General features: G+C 35.8%; 1 protein-coding gene across 1 annotated transcript in view; it reads left to right on the forward strand.

Moving 5' to 3' along the window:
- Positions 1–5,086: 5,086 nt before the first annotated feature.
- The window catches only part of LOC127876202 (homer protein homolog 2-like), a 114,945-nt gene continuing 100,738 nt past the window's right edge, over positions 5,087–19,293 (forward strand). The window contains exon 1 of the mRNA XM_052421258.1: positions 5,087–5,220. Coding sequence (XP_052277218.1) covers positions 5,204–5,220 — 17 coding nt within the window. The 5' untranslated portion in view covers positions 5,087–5,203. The remainder of the gene's footprint in view (positions 5,221–19,293) is intronic.

Below are 19,293 nucleotides of genomic sequence, written 5' to 3' on the forward strand. Positions count from 1 at the left end.
CCAGTATTTTGTCGAAACATTGCCGATGTAAATGTAGTTTTCGTTGTTATGTCCAAGAATACACATTTAACTTTGGAGTTACATGTAACATACGCGTGTTTTTGTATTTGTTCACTTCTAAAATTCGCATGTATTCATTAAGAGGGTCGATACTACGGATAGACATGCTAGTGTCTGGTTTGTTTGTATTCAATGCTACATTTTATCGTAATATAATATATCAATAATCTTTCCGTATATTTTTTAATTAGCATTTTGTTGAAGTAAACATTATATTTTGTAACTATGTAAATGAACTGATATGAACCGGATCTAAAATCGGTAGAAGGATCTGTCTCAATATGTCAAAAACATGACACAAGAGGCAAATGAATTACATGGCACTATATCAAACGGTAGTAAATCACCACCGGAAACCCGATATGATGTGAAAAGCTGGACGTGCTTGGAAAAGTTTCCGATAAATTTTGCTGAATTTTGGTAGGGTAAGTAAATCCATTTCTATAATTGTTTAAAGGCATTTTTGAATTAAAATATATTTTGGTATATGCAAAGGAAGTATTATCATGTATGTTAGAAAAATCCTGGTTATTATTATTCAGGATTTATTGAAATATGGCTATTTGAAGTCGACTTTGAAAATGTATGCGCAGACATTGTGGGAAGAAATGACGTAACACATATCGTAGTTTATATATATATATATAATTACCAAATAATGAACGATTTTGACGCCGAAATTACTGACATTATTACGCGATAATATACGATACACACACAAATAATAGATAAGAAACATAATGTAAAATAAATAATATATGAATCTTCTTCTACTCGCTCTTCGCGACAATTGGAGTCCGGAGGCAAGGATCAAACCTAACAACTAGGATCAAACCGGTGGTCTTCTGTAGAGCCTCCCTCATTCCTACGCTACGGCTTCTCTTGCAGGCTCACAGGTTCTGACCATGCATTTCCCTCCAGTGGTTGATGGAACCTGCATTTCTGGAGGATGTGGGCAGCTACTACTAGCGGATATAGAGCCGAACCCAGGCCCTAGAAGACTGAAGTTTCCATGTGCCATCTGTAACCAAGCTTGCAAGTGGACAGGAAAACCCAGCGTATGCTGTGACACATATGACTGTTGGTACCACCAAGAATGCATGGGCATGCCAGACACAGTGTTTAAGGCACTAGCAAATTACAGCTGGGAATGCGTCTAGTGTGGTATGCCCAATTACAACTGGCATCTTCAACACAACACTGTTTGACACAAGCAACAGCTTCGCAAATCTGAGTCTAAATTCTAACTTGGACAGCGAAATAAGTTTCAGCTGCCCGAACGCCACATCGTCACGAAACCGTAGGCTCCATAGCTCCAACACGGATGCTAGACCTGACAAGCGCTATGACTTGCCACTCAGGGTTCTTATTATTAACTGCCAGTCCATAAAGAGTCCGGGAAAGAAGGCACAACTGGAGAACATGATTGCCTCCACACAAGCTGATGTAGTAATCGGGTCCGAATCCTGGCTAGACAGCAGCGTCAGCTCATCTGAATCTTCCCACACTACTTCTAGTCATATCTCCGCGATCGACAAAATGATGCCCATGGTGGTGGCGTATTCCTCCTTGTGTCCGACAAATACGCAAGTGATGAGCCAGCAGAAGTGAATCCCACAGGCGACTGTGAGGTGGTTTGGTGCAAGATCAAGGTCAAGGGAGCCCAGGACTTATATGTTGGAGCATTTTACAAGCCTCCATCCAATACAGTTCCTGAATATCTCGATTTACTGGACACCTGCCTCTCCAGAATACCAAGAGGAGCTCACTTATGGCTGGGCGGCGACTTCAATCTCGCCGACATAAACTGGGAAAATGAGTGTCCAAAGCCACAGGCCACAAATATGAAGCAGTGCCAACAGCTACTTGACATTTCCAAAAACGCTTTCCTTGTCCAGACTGTTGATAAACCCACATGAATCACCGAGTACACAGAAAACTTGCTTGACCTCTTCTTCTCCAATAACCAATTACTCGTAAATCGCTGCGAAGTACTGCCTGGCATAGCGGATCATGATGTCATCTTTGCCCAATGAGAGTTCGTAAGCCTCCAAGAAAAGTGCACCTGTACAAGAAAGCTGATTTCGACAGTCTATGAGATGAACTGTCTGCCTACCTACCAGAGTTCACGGAAAATACAGCCAACATCTCAGTCGACCACACTTGGAAGGCTTTCGAGAACAAACTGATGTCGCAGATCAGCAAGTATATCCCAACAAAGACCCTCTCGGGGAACAAAGTCCAAAAACCATGGATCACAAAAACAATCAAGTCTCTACATCGAAAAAGGAACAAACTTCATTCCAAATTTAAATCTACTGGTTCCCTTAAGGATAGACGCCGATACCTTCACGCTAAGAAAGAAACCCAGAAACAGGAAAGACAAGAATACTGGAGATATATTGAAAACTTAATTGAAGTTGATCTCACTAACACAGAACAACACTCGAAACAGAAAAAAAAAATGGAATTACATCAAATCCTTGAGGAAAGATAATTGTGGGGTAGCTCCACTGAAAGAAAAAGGAAAATTACACGACTATCCGACTGAAAAGGCTAACATTCTTAAACGACAGTACCACTCAGTATTCACCAAGGAGGACAGTTCCAGCATCCAAACACCTGAGGGCGAACCATCACCTATCATGCCAGACATAAACATAACCACAGAAGGTATACGTGCCCTTAATGTAAACTTAATGTACAGAAAGCGGCCGGGCCGGACTTAATTCCTGCACGCATCTACAAAGAGATGGCAGACCAGTGTTCTCCTTTTCTGAACATTATATACAGTAAGTTCCTATCAAATGGCAGTATACCAGACGTGTGGAAGACAGCCAATGTGTCGGCAACTTTCAAGAAAGGGGAAAGGTTCAAAGCCAGCAACTACAGGCCGGTTTTACTGACATGCATAGCTATTTAAGATACTGGAACACATTATTGTAAGCATCATAATGGGCCACCTTGATAGACATGCCATCCTCACGGACTGTCAACATGGTTTCAGGAGAAGACGGAGCTGCGAAACCCAGCTACTGACGCTGACCAATGAGCTCGTCCATTCCATGGCCCGCCATAAACAACATGACCTTGCTGTACTTGATTTCAGCAAGGCCTTCGATCGGGTCCCGCACAGTCGCCTGCTCACCAAACTCAACCACTATGGCATCAGGGGTAACACCTTGAAGCGGATTGAAGCCTTTCTGACAGATCGCACGCAGAGGGTAGTCGTTGATGGAGCAACATCCGAGCCAGCACCCGTCATCAGCGGAGTCCCTCAGGGAAGCGTCCTCGGACCCATCTTATTTCTTGTCTTCATCAACGACTTGCCACTACATGTCACATTCAGAGTAAGGCTATTCGCAGATGACTGTGTGGCTTATCGGGAAATCAACTCGGAAGAAGACTGCCTGATCCTACAAAACGACCTGATAAAGCTAGCCGAATGGGAGAAACAATGGGGTATGGACTTTCACCCAGAGAAGTGTAGCATTCTCCGTGTCCACAGAAAGAGGAACCCAATCATGTTCCGTTTCTCCCTGAAAGACCACATCCTTGAGACTGACTCGACTACCAAGTACCTGGGAGTAACCTTGTCCCAAAACCTTTCATGGAACCGCCATATGGACATCACGGCGAAAAAGGGAAACAGTACACTCGGCTTCCTCCAGCGCAACCTACGCGTCAGCAATGAGAAGGTCAAGACCACGGCATACACCTCTCTTGTCCGACCAGGCCTTGAGTATTGCTCCACAGTGTGGAACCCATTTACAAAGGACCTGGCTTACAAGCTTGAGATGGTACAGGGGAGGGCTGCTAGATATGTGACCAACCGATACCACAACACCAGCAGCGTATCCTCCATGATCGAGCACTTGGGGTGGAAGACGCTTGAGTCACGACGGACCAAAGCGCAACTCACCATGCTGTACAAAATCACCAATGACCTGGTGGATATCCCAGCCAACCAATACCTTGTACAATCCCCAAGTCGCCCTAAGGACCATAACAAGAAGTACCACCAGCCGTCTACATCCACATCTTACCACAAGAACTCATTCTTTCCACGAACCATATCCGTTTGGAACCACCTCCCTGCGTCAGTCGCAGAGGCCCCTGACTTGGTATCCTTCAAGCAGGGGCTTTCCTCACTCACCTTCTAATCACTGTTAGGTGCTTCAAGTAACCCCTAGTGATTCCCATTGCTGTGCCGGCCGCGGCCACCGTAACCGGAGAGGTCTGGGTTGAAGAGGAGAAAACGAAGCTGGCAAAACTTTTTACTAACTCTATACTTTTAACTATCAAATCTCTTCTATCTATCCTATCATTTCATATCTTTCTCTTGACCTAGCACCACCCGTCGCGTAATAATCAAGTGTGATTGCGCCGACGTATGATGTAGATGTAGATGAGCTATATTGCTCGGTCCACGGGATCTTTTTGGATATCGCACAATGTCTAATCTTTGTACTAATGTAAGAATAATAAAGGTTATTTCGTAAAAAACACAAATATTGATATATGATAGATTCTTAAACAAAAACAATGAGAAGTGTGGTCATAATTGTTTAAAGGCATTTTTGAATTAAAATATATTTTGGTATATGCAAAGGAAGTATTATCATGTATGTTAGAAAAATCCTGGTTATTATTATTCAGGATTTATTGAAATATGGCTATTTGAAGTCGACTTTGAAAATGTATGCGCAGACATTGTGGGAAGAAATGACGTAACACATATCGTAGTTTATATATATATATATATATATAATTACCAAATAATGAACGATTTTGACGCCGAAATTACTGACATTATTACGCGATAATATACGATACACACACAAATAATAGATAAGAAACATAATGTAAAATAAATAATATATGAATCTTCTTCTACTCGCTCTTCGCGACAATTGGAGTCCGGAGGCAAGGATCAAACCTAAAAACTAGGATCAAACCGGTGGTCTTCTGTAGAGCCTCCCTCATTCCTATGCAATACACATTTAACCTAACTTTTGTTGTATTATAGTGTTGTGTAGCCGTTTTCGATTTTGTTTCCAAAAAGTTATTTTAGCACCGAAGTTAATGAAAACACAAACTAGCAACGGTATGCATTAGTGAGTTATTGTACACGTCTGCTGATATGGATGCAGAGGATGGGTAAGTAATGCAAAACTTATGAGAAATATATTTATTTCTAACAATTTGTTCGAACGGTTATTCCAAGAAGATGAGGTAATAGTAAACTGTTCTTATATCCGGATACTGCTACTTTCGGACAATGTAATACTATGTGCAGATAGCGATAATTGTGACTTGACGTGCACATATTACTTTTTTTTATAAATAAGAAGCATACATGAATATTCCGGTCAAGGAAATAAAGTGAAAACTGAGGTACGCCGGGGGATTGAACACGCAACCTCCAAAGTGGTAGTCAGACACTCTAAATCTAACCCCGTTGTTAAAGAGCTAGCCCAACAGCAAGGCTGTTGGAAGTGACCTTATTTCTTTACACTCTATTCTGTCTTAATGTTTCAAGGCCCAAACACACCCGCTACAGTATGTCTTGCTTCCGTATAGCCCAACCAGATACCATTAAAGGTAGTTGCAATAATTCAACTCTAAGCTTTATAGCCCAATGGGCTGCTTAGAGTTGCAATGCGCTCTCTCTTGTCCATGGGTGCAAAATGTTATCAACAATGCAAGGGTTAAGGAACACTGAAACTGCAAGAACTTATTAAAGTTTACCTATATAAACCACAAACTCATCCAAATGGTACCATTAAAGCAAGAAATAATTGATTTTATTGACTTAGGTTTTGTTTTGTATGCTGTATCCGCCATATTGGAAAATTGACCCAATATTGGTTAGGTCGCAGTACACCAATATTTTGCATGTCAGGTTATGTGCTCCAGCCTATTAAGTCGATAACGATGTGGTATTCGATACAGAATACACTGTCAGTGATTTTTTTTGCTCAAATTTACAGCCGAATTTCGGCTGCTTCCCAATCGCAAAAATACACGTTTTTTCCCAAAATTCTGACCAAAATTTCCCAAAAAAAGCCCAACTTCCAAAAAAAAAAAAAAAAAAAAAAATTTTTTTTTTTTTTTTTTTTAGAAAGAAGTCTCATATAACTTAATTATAATTTCTTAAATCTAGGTCTCAACTTTATTTTTTAAACATCTTACAAAATACATAACTTGAATTTAGTCATTTTTGTCCATAAATCATTCCCAAACTTGCCACTTTTATTGATTAAAAAAAAAACAATTTGACCAGACTCCTTTTCTAGAAAACTCCCTGAACATGCACTTAAAAACAATATCACTTCTGTTACTTATAATCCTATTTATAATGCTTCATTTTTTCCAATTTTATGGTTTATCGCGCTATTTTTCCCAATTTCACGGTTTATCGCGCTAATTTTCCCAATTCAAAAGGCACAGGCTGTAACAAATTAAAGCAAAAAAAATCACTGACTGTTTCAAATTTAAACATAAACATGTCAGCGAGAAAAGTGTGTTGAAACATCGTCGTGTTTTTATAGGGTGCATGCAAAGGATAACATCCGTAGGTTGCCATTCAGGTAAATTTAACATGTTTATGAAGTTTATTCATTATTTTCCTCAATTTGTCTCGAACGACGTCTGTTCAGTGAAGCGCACGGATTCGCTGCGCTGAACTGCACCCATGTTTATGAAGGGGTGCATATGGACTGCCAGAGCCGCCATAGCAAAAATTATCAAAGGCTCTGGGAGTCCGTTTATATGGACTACCATTACAGGGAACTTTTCACAGATTTTGGCATGTATTGAAGTTTGTCATTAAATGCTTTATATTGATAAATTTAAACATTGGACCTATAAATCTCCAGTATAAAAACAAGAAAACAATTAAAAAAGAAAGTAAAGTAACCCTCAACTGGGCTCAAACCACTAACCTCTTGAGTCCTGGAGTAAAAAATCTTCTGCTTAGACCACTTGGCCATGATCCTTGCTCATGTGATAAAGGAACGTATTTTTACTTTAGATAAGCAATCCTCATAGTTTCACAAAATATAACGACAACAACAGAACTTTCCAAAATTATTCAATCATTTCGCGTTGCAACGCTTTATAATTTTCAGGTTTTCGAATCGTCAAAAGATGCATATAAATTTTAATGGATATTTTAGAGCATGTTAAATGTTCAGTATTACTATTTCCTCACAAGTATCATAGCTAAAACGAAAATTTGGGAATCTGAAACATTTTTTTTTAAATTTTGTCAACTACCAAAACATGAAAAGGCCCCTTTAACCCTTAGATATGTATTTTGACGCATTTGTAGTCCCTTTGAAAGTTACATTAAATTTAAAGTAGATACCTTTCTTTCTAAATTAAAATGCATATTGGTGTTGGCTTAAGTTGTTGATGCATCAACAATGGAATTGCTGTCATTATAATATTTATGGAACTTTATGTAGAAATGGAGTATCTAAACTGAAACAGTCCTTCCGAAATACCATTGGTCCTCGGATTTTTCCGATAATAATTTGGAAAATCCGGAAATGATTAAAAAATTGCATCCTTGTTTCTGTTAATAAAATTATTGCAAAGTTTTGAATTCCTTGCTTTTTTCAGAAAAGTTTCAAGGCAAAAGTTAGACTTTACCAAATTATTAATGAATACTCAAATAATGTGAAATGTTTTCATTGGTTGAATTTTCTGAATGACGTGAGTGTATATAGTCTGAAGATTTCTTCTGCATCGTCAAAGCTAATAATACTTAGTCATCACTCTATTAGTACATTCCACAAAAGGAGAGAATAAAAATGGGTAACCATGTGAGTTTTGGTTCACGTTTATTTGATTAATTTGTAAGCAAGCAGCAGGGCAAAAACAAATATCACTGTGACTTTCCCTCAAACTGTCAACAAATATTTAATTAAATTATTAACTTGCTCTCAATGGAATAAATAAAGTATTTTAACGACACTTTTGAATATAAATATTAATTAGTGTTTTATAATAATATTATTGAAATATTTTTTTAAATCTAATTTCTGTCTTTCTTCATTGTTGTTGTTTTTTTGGGCTGGAAATGATCAGCCCTGAGCCGGCAAAGGCTGCATAATTATAGGACCTCCTGGCTGGCAATAAATTATAATTTTAGAGAGTCTCCGACTGCAGATAATTATTTTTTTCATCAAAATCTACCAATGCTTAACATACATATTTGGTGCTTAAAAATAGGCATTATAGCGCATATTCTGAGCGCTGTCATAGGTGTAAAAAGAGGAAAATGTTTCGCCACTGTGTTCTAGTGTTGTATTATCATAGTATAGAGGTTGGTTACCGGTATACAAATGTATACAGCCAAAAAACTTAATGACTACACAAAGGTGAGGTTATACATTTAATAGCATTTTAACACTAAAACTACTAACAACGCTTTTACTCTAAGCAAATTAGCAATTTGTACTCAAGGCTAAAAGTGCAGGCTGTCTGCTTCTATTTTATGAATAACCAGTAAGTATGTAAATTAGCAATCGGCAAATTAAAGTCTGAATTCATGTATCTGAATAATAAGACACTTTTATTTGATGTTTTAGCAGAGTTGCTCCTGAGATACTATTTTTGTGGACCAGAAACTTGCTAGTGGTGCTACCTACAAATTAGTGTTTTTTTGTTATCAGTTATTCCTGAAATGAGAGGGTATTTGACAAAAAAATGCGATTGAAATAGAAGACTTACCATTGCATTACATATTTCAGTATTTTTTTAAGGTTAAATTATTTATTGGTAATTTAAAGGGATCTTTTCACGCTTTGGTAAATTGAAAAAATTGAAAAAAGTTGTTTCAGATTCGCAAATTTTCGTTTTAGTTATGATATTTGTGAGGAAACAGTAATACTGAACATTTACCATGGTCTAATATAGCCATTATATGCATCTTTTGACGATTTTAAAACCTAAAAATTATAAAGCGTTGCAACGCGAAACGATTGAATAATTTGGAGAGTTCTGTTTTTGTCGTTGAATTTTGTGAAACTACAAAGATTGCTTAATAAGGTATAAAATACGTTCAGTATGTGTACACGGCGGAATAGCTCAGTAGGATAAAGCGTTTTTACTTCAGGACTCTGGCAGGACTCCAGGGGTCACTGGTTCGAAACCTGGTCAGGGCAATGTTCTTTTCCTTTTTTTAATTTTATTATTGATTTTTTACTGGAGCTTTTACGATCCAATGTTTACATTTATCGATATAAAGCATTTAATGAATAAGTTAAAAAATGCCAAAATCTGTGAAAAGGCCCCTTTAATTCGAGTCTCTCAGTAATATTTTAGAGTATTTGACCGCATTATGATGTTATATAGTTAACTGGGACATAGCTTTGCTTTTAAAAAAACAGGAAGGAGGAATCAGGGCTCCCAATTCCTATCCAAAGCCAATTGTTGCTAAATGCAAAACTTAACAAAAACGATTGGCAGAAACGTAATTGTCTATTATTTATGTGGCATTAACAAATGGCATCATTAACTTGACCAGAAACAAATGCCAAAGGCGCATTTTATCACCCAATAGTGCCTAAAGAAATCTATTCCAGTGGTCCACTAAATTTCTACTTGCCCTACTATATTTATATAAAAAAAATAATATTCAGTTTACTTGCCTCAAGCTTTGGGCAAGTGGTTTAATATGAAGACTTCTATTCTATGTACAGTCTACTCTCGTTATCTCGAAGTCGGCAGGAACAAGAAAAAATATCGAGATAACGAGAGTTCGAGATATCCGATTAGCCGTTTTCAAAGAAAAAATGAGACAAAAATTTACCTTGTTTTTAACATCTAAATACCTGCTGAGTGGTCTAACTAAAGCCGTCACCGTGTGGCATAGTACTCTCTACTGCCCTATCTATTACCTGATATATACGCGTTTTACAAGGAACGATTAAGTTTGGTATTTAAATGCTTAAAATGACGCGTTAAGTGTTACAGAATTGCATGAACACACGCGGTTATCATTTTTAGCTCATCTATTTTTTGAAAAAAAATTATGAGCTATTGTCATCACCTTGGCGTCGGCGTTGGCGTTGGCGTTGGCGTTGGCGTTGGCGTTGGCGTCGGCGTCCGGTTAAGTTTTGCGTTTAGGTCCACTTTTCTCAGAAAGTATCAATGCTATTGCATTCAAACTTGGTACACTTACTTACTATCATGAGGGGACTAGGCAGGCAAAGTTAGATAACTCTGGCGTGCATTTTGACAGAATTATGTGCCCTTTTTGTACTTAAAAAATTGCAAATTTTGGTTAAGTTTTGCGTTTAGTTCCACTTTTCTCAGTAAGTATCAATGCTATTGCATTCAAACTTGGTACACTTACTTACTATCATGAGGGGACTGGGCAGGCAAAGTTAGATAACTCTGGCATGCATTTTGACAGAATTATGTGCCCTTTTTATACTTAGAAAATTGACAATTTTGGTTAAGTTTTGTGTTTAGGTCCATTTTATTCCTTAAGCATCAAAGCTATTGCTTTCATACTTGCAACACTTACTAACTATCATAAGGGGACTGTGCAGGCAAAGTAATGTAACTCTGACTGGCATTTTGACAGAATTATGTGCCCTTTTTATACTTAGAAAATTGAAAATTTGATTAAGTTTTGTGTTTAGGTCCACTTTATTCCTACAGTATCAAAGCTATTGCTTTCATACTTGCAAGATTTATGAACTATCATAAGGGGACGGTGCAGGCAAAGTTATGTAACTCTGACTGGCATTTGGACGGAATTATGGGCCCTTTATACTTAGAAAATTGAAAATTTGGTTAAGATTTATGTTTTGGTCACTTTACCCCTAAAGTATCATAGATATTGCTTTCATACTTGGAACACTCACAAACTATCATAAGGGTACAGTAAAAGGACAAGTTGCATAACTCTGGTTGTCATTGTTACGGAATTATGGCCCTTTTTTGACTTAGTAACTTTTAATATATGGTTAAATTTTGTGTTTCGATCCACTCGAAGTATCAAGGCTATTGCTTTCAAACTTCAAATACTTACATGCTATCATGAGGTTACTGTACCTGGCAACTTGAATTTTACTTTGACCTTTGAATGACCTTGACTCTCAAGGTCAAATTATTAAATTTTGCTAAAATTGCCATAACTTCTTTATTTATGATTAGATTTGATTGATACTTTGATGAAACTACTCTTACCTGACATACCACAATAGACTTCACCCAAACCATCCCCCGTGCCCTCCCCCCCCTCCCCCCCTCCCCCCCCCCCCTAATTTTTTTTTTTTTTTTTTTTTTATAAGATCATCTCACAAATGACCACCACACCCTCACACTATACCCCCACCCCACCCCCCCCACCCCCCCCCCAAATTTTTTTTTTGATTTTTTTTTTTTTTTTTTTTTTTTTTTTTTAAGATCATCTCACAAATTATCACCACACCCTCACACTATACCCCCCCCCCCCGATTTTTTTTTTTTTTTTTTTTTTTTTTCGCTTTTTTGGAAGATAATGTAATAAATGTCCACAACCCCACACTATACACCCCTCTTCACTCCACTCCTCCCTCCTTTGTGATTGAAAATGAGAGTCCCTTCACCTTTAAAAAGAAAATAGATGAGCGGTCTGCACCCGCAAGGCGGTGCTCTTGTTCTAAACTGTCGTGTAAACATCCGGTAATGTTGCTATTTAAAGGTATGATGCGATTGACGTCCAATCAAGACCAGGGTTTTCCATCTGAACATGCGTAAATCATGTTTCGGAATACTGAACTGTACATGTACATTTTGTAATTAGAAATGCAAAGTTCAATCAATTAGATTTTCAAATTGGCCATGATGATGACTGTTGGAGTTCAATGATAGAGCAACATTCTGCAAATTTGCAACGGTTTATATACGCAAAAAATAACTCAATGCATTGTGGAATGTTGTTTGTAAAAACAATTAGTCTCTCGGCCGTTCGGTAGGCTGTGTATTAATTGCAGTTAATTTCAGTTAAAGTGACAATTAAAGTGACAGGCCTTACTCAAGTGTTAATGGCTAACGAATTTACACACGTGTACGTGTGTAAATTGATGCAATTAACGAATCAATATCTACGGCACAGTATCCGAAGCAGCCGGGCGAAGCGGGAGTTCGAAGTATCAAAGAAAAAAATCTCACCTTTGCCAACACTGGGACAGTTATTCGCACTTCGAGATAAACCACAGTAAATACATGTAAAATCGGAACTCAGGACAAATTTTTATATCGAGATATCGAATTATTTGACATAACGAAAATCGACATATGCGATATTTATTAATATAGGTAAAGAAGGAAAAAAGTTGGGACATTGAGCTTACCTAGACATATCGAGAAAATTGAGATATCAGATGTCAAGATAATGAGAGTAGACTGTATATTTAAGTGCACTTACAATACAGTGAAAACAGTTTGACATTTAAACATTTCTGACTAAACCTTAAAGGCTGTTGCCTGCAGACCATGTGTCTTTCTGTCTGATAATACATTTTGTGGTAAAATACAAACATTATAAAGACTCTTCAAAATAGAAAGTGTGTTGTTTTAATAGTCTATATCAATCTTGGTTTGTTTTGTTTTTCACGATTTATTGGCTATTCTAAAATAGCCATCAGCATCTTATGGCTCTGAAATGTCATTGCTTTTATTTTCATATTGTTTATGGTATGGCACAGTTGTTGCTTTTGTCTAGTTAGGGTTTTTCCAATACAATATTCTCAGTGACCAGCTGACATCTTAGGTAGTCCATATAAACGGACTTCCAGAGCCTTTGATAATTTTTGCTATGGAGCCCATTGGGCTATAAAGCTTAGAGTTGAATTATTGCAACTAACTTCTTAGGGGACAAAATAATTTATTGTTTGCATTTAACTTGTTTCAATGATAGATCTTCAGGCAAATAGAAAGAAAACAAACTTAGCCAATACATGAATTAGCAAGACATTTAACTAGAATCTCATCTCACTCTCAGTGTTTGCCTTTACAATTTAAAATGTATTATACCAGGGTAAAGAATGAACAGGGTTTTCAAGGGTTTACCCGCGGGCTGTACAGAATATAAACATGCCGTGTAGAACTTAATTTTTTTCAATTATATCAGGTTAATGAAATACATTTGCAAAAATCTAAAGTGCATAAAAGACAGTTTTTCTTGAAGTTTGTGCCGATATCTTAAGAATAAGAATAAACCCTTGAATACGTCTGAAATCGGTGACACAATTTCAAGTTTCCTACAGTACAGTAAACAAGGAATTTTTTAACAAGAACACAGGCTTATTAAATAAAGTAATTCTGATGTATTACACATTGCCACAAACAGCATAAAAACTGTCTTTTATGCACTAGTTGAAATTCTTAATAAAAATTGTTCTAAAAAGTTATTTGAAAAAAAGCACCACTTACCCATGTGTTTATTAATCCATTATTGTTAAATGGGAACCCCACAAAGTCATGTGATCCTGCACCCTGTATACTCCTCTGTTTCTGTTGAGATCTGTGTAATTTCCATTCATCCTTAATCACAAAGAATATTCTTAAGCACATGTAGCTCTTGTCCCGTCCCCATATCTTGTTTAGTAATAATTTTCATGTATTAATGATCACATTCTGCCAAGATGTGCACTATTATACTGCTAATTAGGAATGTGTTATAATTAATAATTATAATTTGGTCATCAAATACAGACAATTAAGAAAAAGTATTATTATGGTATTAACTTCTGTGTCTTTGATATTTTTTTCAGACAGATATGACCGTTTTCTGATAGACCTTCAGATTCTGTTCAACACATTTTTCTTGATCTCAAAGATAAAGCAAGTTAAAACTAAATGGCATATTAAACAATTTCAAACAAATACAACAATTAACTGAAATATTCTGTCAAATTATGTAATAATTTTCTTTTACATTTTTTAAATTGAATACCATAATTACTCTTTTTTTGGACACTTAAAAATATTTATTTTTTGTGTCTGGAAATTTAGATATGGAAAATATTCAAAAAATTTAGGTGTCAGAAAATTTAGAGACAAACATCATATGTCCAACAATTATAATTATATTGAAATAAAAGCAATAAATCAATGCACAATAGTGTTTCTACTTTAAAATAAAAACAACTTCACAGCTTACTCTTGCCTGAAATGATAGAGAACAAAAAAGTTAAAACATTAAACATACTGCTCTTTAAATAGGAAGATATCTTTTAAAATGCTTTTGGGTGAAGCGATTATTTTCTACCGGTATACATGGTTATTTACCCAATTACGCAAATTTTATGGTCCATTGCCCTCAGGCACGCGTCTCCCAGGTTTTATGACCTTAATCTGTTTGTAAAACCCCATGATCAAAGTGTCACAAGATAAGTGACTACAGTGCCGAAATCTTGTAAAATAGAGCAGTAAAATATACTGTTGGAAAATTTAGAGTCATTAATGATAGATGAAAACGTGCATGTCTGAAGATTAAGAGTCATGAAAATTAATTATTTTTGCCAAAAAGGGGGTGTCCGAAAACTTAGAGTAATTACGGTAATAAGTGTTAAAATATTAATTAGTAGCTAGTGAAGTTTCTGAGTTCTGACATGATATCAAAACGATGCTTCTGAAAATAAGCATGTTAGTTTAACAGTTTGAGGTCATGGTGTATGTTTTATAAGAAAGGAGCAAGGCAACAGATTGTTTCATCATTTTCAAATTTGAATTAGAAATAAAACGAATTGAAAAAAAATCAATCGTAAATAAAACATTATTGACATGGGAAAACGAATAGCAATTCATAGTCGTATAAGTTATACTATTTTGCTTTGTATCGCATTTGATTTAAATTAGTATATTGTGACCTGTAGTGCCGCTGTAATATTTGTAGTAAGTTTACATAGACACAGTTTCGGGCCCGTGTTTATTAAAAAATTTGCCTCCGTTGCAAAAATACTGGAAATTGTCGGCTGCTTAATGCGGATAGGCTAGGAAACTTACATTATCAGTGTGCACACTCAATATTTTACAATTCGTTATGCCAGTCAAGCCATCCCGAAAAGATGTTGGGAAGAGTATACTCGTTTTAAAGAGTTTTAATCGCGCAGGTGGTGATAGATTCTTAAATATTTGGCACAAAAGACTGCAGTGATTCTGTTTCTGAAAACAAATAATGATTGTTATTGATTTAGAGCGTTTGGAAATGCGCCTTAGACTAAAGTGCAACATTGGTATTTAAGATTAAGTTAAAACAGTATGGGCTAGGGTTGGATCATGATAGTACTGAACATGTAAGTTGTTTCAAATTGTCAAAAACAAATGAATATATAGTTTTGATGGAAAAGAACTTATTGTTACAAAAAGCTTGTAATGAAAACTAATTGACATGAAATCTTATCTGTTGCCCTGATAGAGTAGTCTTAAGACTTCTTCAGCTCCAATTCGGGTAAATGTGTGTGGAAGGTTGAATTTTCATGTTTTCATAATTGCGCACATTTATGTCAACTGCAAATATTTACAATTTTAAACAATTTAAGGATACCTGGTTATCCATACATGCATAGAGTTAATAGCTCCTAAAATGTATATCCTTTTAGGTCAACTATTCTCAGAATGGTCAGAGCTATTCCAAATATTAGCATCTGCATTGGAGTCTGCGTTAATATGGTCGACCTTCTTCTTGTTTAGGTAAACATGTAACGTTTCTGTATCACTCTTTCTTTAACAAGCATTCACTTGAAAATCCACACATCAGTTTGAGTTCATTATGTGAGGTAACTTTCCAAAGTCCATAACTCTTACCTGCAATTAAGCAGAATTATTTATTTTTTGTGCTTTGAAAACTGGTTAAGGTCACAAAGATCACACTTATTCGGGAACAGTTTAAAGTTCACTGATCAAGCTCTATTTTATTGTAAACAAAAATGTACAAGACAAATCATTGTAGAATTCTTTGACAAACAATTGTTTTAAGCAAATAAGCAACACTCATTTAGTTCATAAACATATTATACATATTAATAAATTATTAATCTAACTTACACATTAAAATTGTTTGTCTTTTTGTTATTATGGTTTATAAAATTGATAAATATTCAGTGTCCATTGACCACATGGTTTCGCGATTTGGGCTATTTTTCCAAAGATCCCAAACATTTTCAACATATGTGTCGGAAAAATTGTAGAGCTGATTTACGATTGTCTGTCATTTACATGTATCTCTTTACCCAACAAAAGCCCGCCTTAGTTGTGTTAGAAAATCGATAGTTGCAAATGAGAGGGGACGCTTTGGATAAGCGACAGCACTTGTAGGAAGACAATACCTGTAGTAAAATCATGCAGACGACCCATGAGGTAATTGCCATAAGTGCTTTGTTCTTTGACAGTTTGTTGGCTATGTTTTACCTACCTTAATAATCTGGCCTAACAGTGTACATCTCAACAACGAAATCGTGGCCAGTTTGTTAAAAAAACACCTTATGATGGCAACGGGATGCAATGCTGGTGGAAATTATGCATTTCATGCATACTATTCAGCCCCTGCGAAATGTTGTTCTGCAGTTCACGAATAATTCGTGAACTGTTCGTGAACTGAGTTCATGAATTGTTCACGAATAGTCAGTGAACAGAAAATGAGCCACGTCTGTGAAATGTTCTTGAAATTTTAGTTCATGAACTGTTCATGAACACTAATGACATGAAGTGTTCATGAAATATTCTTGAAACCTAATGGCATGAAGAGTTCATGAACTTTTCTTGAACCCTTATGGCATGAAGTGTTCATGAACTATTCTTGAACCATTATGGCATGAAATGTTCATGAACTATTCATGAACACTAATGGCATGAAGTGTTTTTGAACAGTTCATGAACAACACAATTCTTGAAAAACTCTTCAGGGTTTTGCTGTTCATGAACAGTTCATGAACATTTTTCTTCTATTTTTCAATGGCTCTGTCAGTGAATAGTTCATAAACCATAGTTCTTCAAGAGTTCATGAACTGAGGTGGCATGAAGTGTTCATGAACTATTCATGAACAAGAATTTGTCAATTTATGCAAAGGTTATCATAAGTGTTACCAAAGCTCAACAAAGAGGTCAGGGTAAGAAGAAACGAGTCTTGTATTAGCACTTAACATATTGATAGCAACATATAATAATAATTTAAATATAACACTAATAACTGAGATACAAGTGGTTTGATAATACTCTTTAAATTTTCATAATACAACTTTGCACTATATGTTCATGAATAATTCATGTATTGAAAAGATTATGAATAGTCTCATTTCAGTTCAAGAATCATTTACTAATCAATGGTTTCCCTGAAATGGTTACACTTACAGTGCCAAAGAACTTGAAATGGAACCAATGGCTGATCAGTTCAGCCGGTAATTTATTAAAGACTTACATTTTCAAATATAACATAAACCATGTGCCTTCCGTTTCAACTTCCTGTGCACACAATATTCTTCCTTTGTAAAAACAGCAATGCAATGTACATGTTTGAGTTCTTGATATCATCTTTAACTGTTCTTGAAATAAGATGTCATTAAAACGTTCTTAAACTTGTCTTTTAAGTCTTCCAAGAACAATGACAGATCCTTTTAAGAACATATTGGATTCTTAAAAAGTCCATCATATGTTCAAAACATTGTGTAGACCTGTTTAAGAACATCAGAAGGAAACAATTTTTGTTGTTCAAAAAAGTTCTTAAAGTGTTCAAGAATAGTTTAAGAATAATTCAAAAACAGGAAAGGTCCTTAAAAAGTTATTGAACTGTTCCTGAAGGCAGTTCTTGAACAGTTCTTGTACAAATGTTCTTAAAATTCTCTAGAACAGGTCAAGAACTCTTACTTACAGTGGTGAAAGTACTATGCATATTCATACTAACTTCACAGGTTTTACAAATCTACAAGATTAGTATGCTAGACATTTCAATATTACTTTCAAAAATATTTATGAAACATCTAGCACAAAGGAATTCATGAAATATTCATGATGGATCCTCAAACTCTGTCTCAGAAAAGTCATCAGAAATAATTGTTCATGAAATGTTCATTACTGAGTATTTATGGTTAGATGAAGAACTGTTCATGAACTTTGAAGTGTTCAACAAAAATTCATAAACTGTTCATGAACTTGCCTTAAGAACAGTTCATGTCCAAAAGTTCATGAACCAAGATCAGGAATTTTTGAGAACGGTTCATGAACAATTCCTGATTGGCTTGAGGTGTTCATGAAATCATGAACAACATTTCACCAAGGAGTCAAAACATTTATTCGACATGTAAAGCATTTTACGTTTGTTGATTTCTCGAATGATAAAATTTGTAATCTGAAACATACTTTTGTGTTTTTTAATGGTAATGCAACATTTACAAATTCAAGCTTTTAATGAAATGTGCTAATGTATTTCGTGTTGATCCTTTATCTCGATAAAATGGCGCAAAAATCATGCTGCATGTACAGCGTCACATCATCCGATGGAAAGTGTGCGTGTATAAATTGTTGTGTTAACACTTAGTAGTGCAGAGCCCTGAATATTATGATATGCATGCAAATCAGTAAAAGTTTGTTTTTATGCCCCCGAAGGTGGGCATATAGTGATAGCACTGTCCGTCTTTCTGTCCGTCTGTCACACTTTTGCGTTTAGGTTTCGAAAAATGCTCATAACTTATATGTCGCTTCAGATGTAACCTTCATATTTGGTATGCATGTGTATATGGACAAGGCCTTTCCATCCGCACAAACATTTTGACCTCTTTGACCTTGACCTTGAACTAAGGGTCCGCGTTAAGGTTTCGAAATTTGCTTTTAGGTTTCGAAAAAGTGTTTTTTTGGGGCATATGTCTTCAGATGGAGACAGCTCTTGATATTATTTAAAATTATACAGAAATATGTGAAAACATATTTTCGTTGTTTAAGTCTAGTCAGTGAAATACTGCATAATGGACAGCGTTGTTTTATTGAATATAAAAACTATTAAATATTCAAACTAAAATGTATAAAAATGGAATTTGCCCCTCTCTCTGTTTCTGAAAAATCCCCCCTATTTTTGAAAATTATTATCCACCCTACTTTTTGATTTTTTATAATAGACATTAACAAAAAAATTAGTAAGAACAAAAATATATATATAATACAAAGTTATATAACAGATGTTGCTCAGGTGTCTTCCAACTATTGATTATGTATGCTTTGAAGTATGAGTTGCCT

The sequence above is a fragment of the Dreissena polymorpha genome, chromosome 4 (genome assembly GCF_020536995.1).
Source record: "Dreissena polymorpha isolate Duluth1 chromosome 4, UMN_Dpol_1.0, whole genome shotgun sequence".
Taxonomy (NCBI): domain Eukaryota; kingdom Metazoa; phylum Mollusca; class Bivalvia; order Myida; family Dreissenidae; genus Dreissena; species Dreissena polymorpha.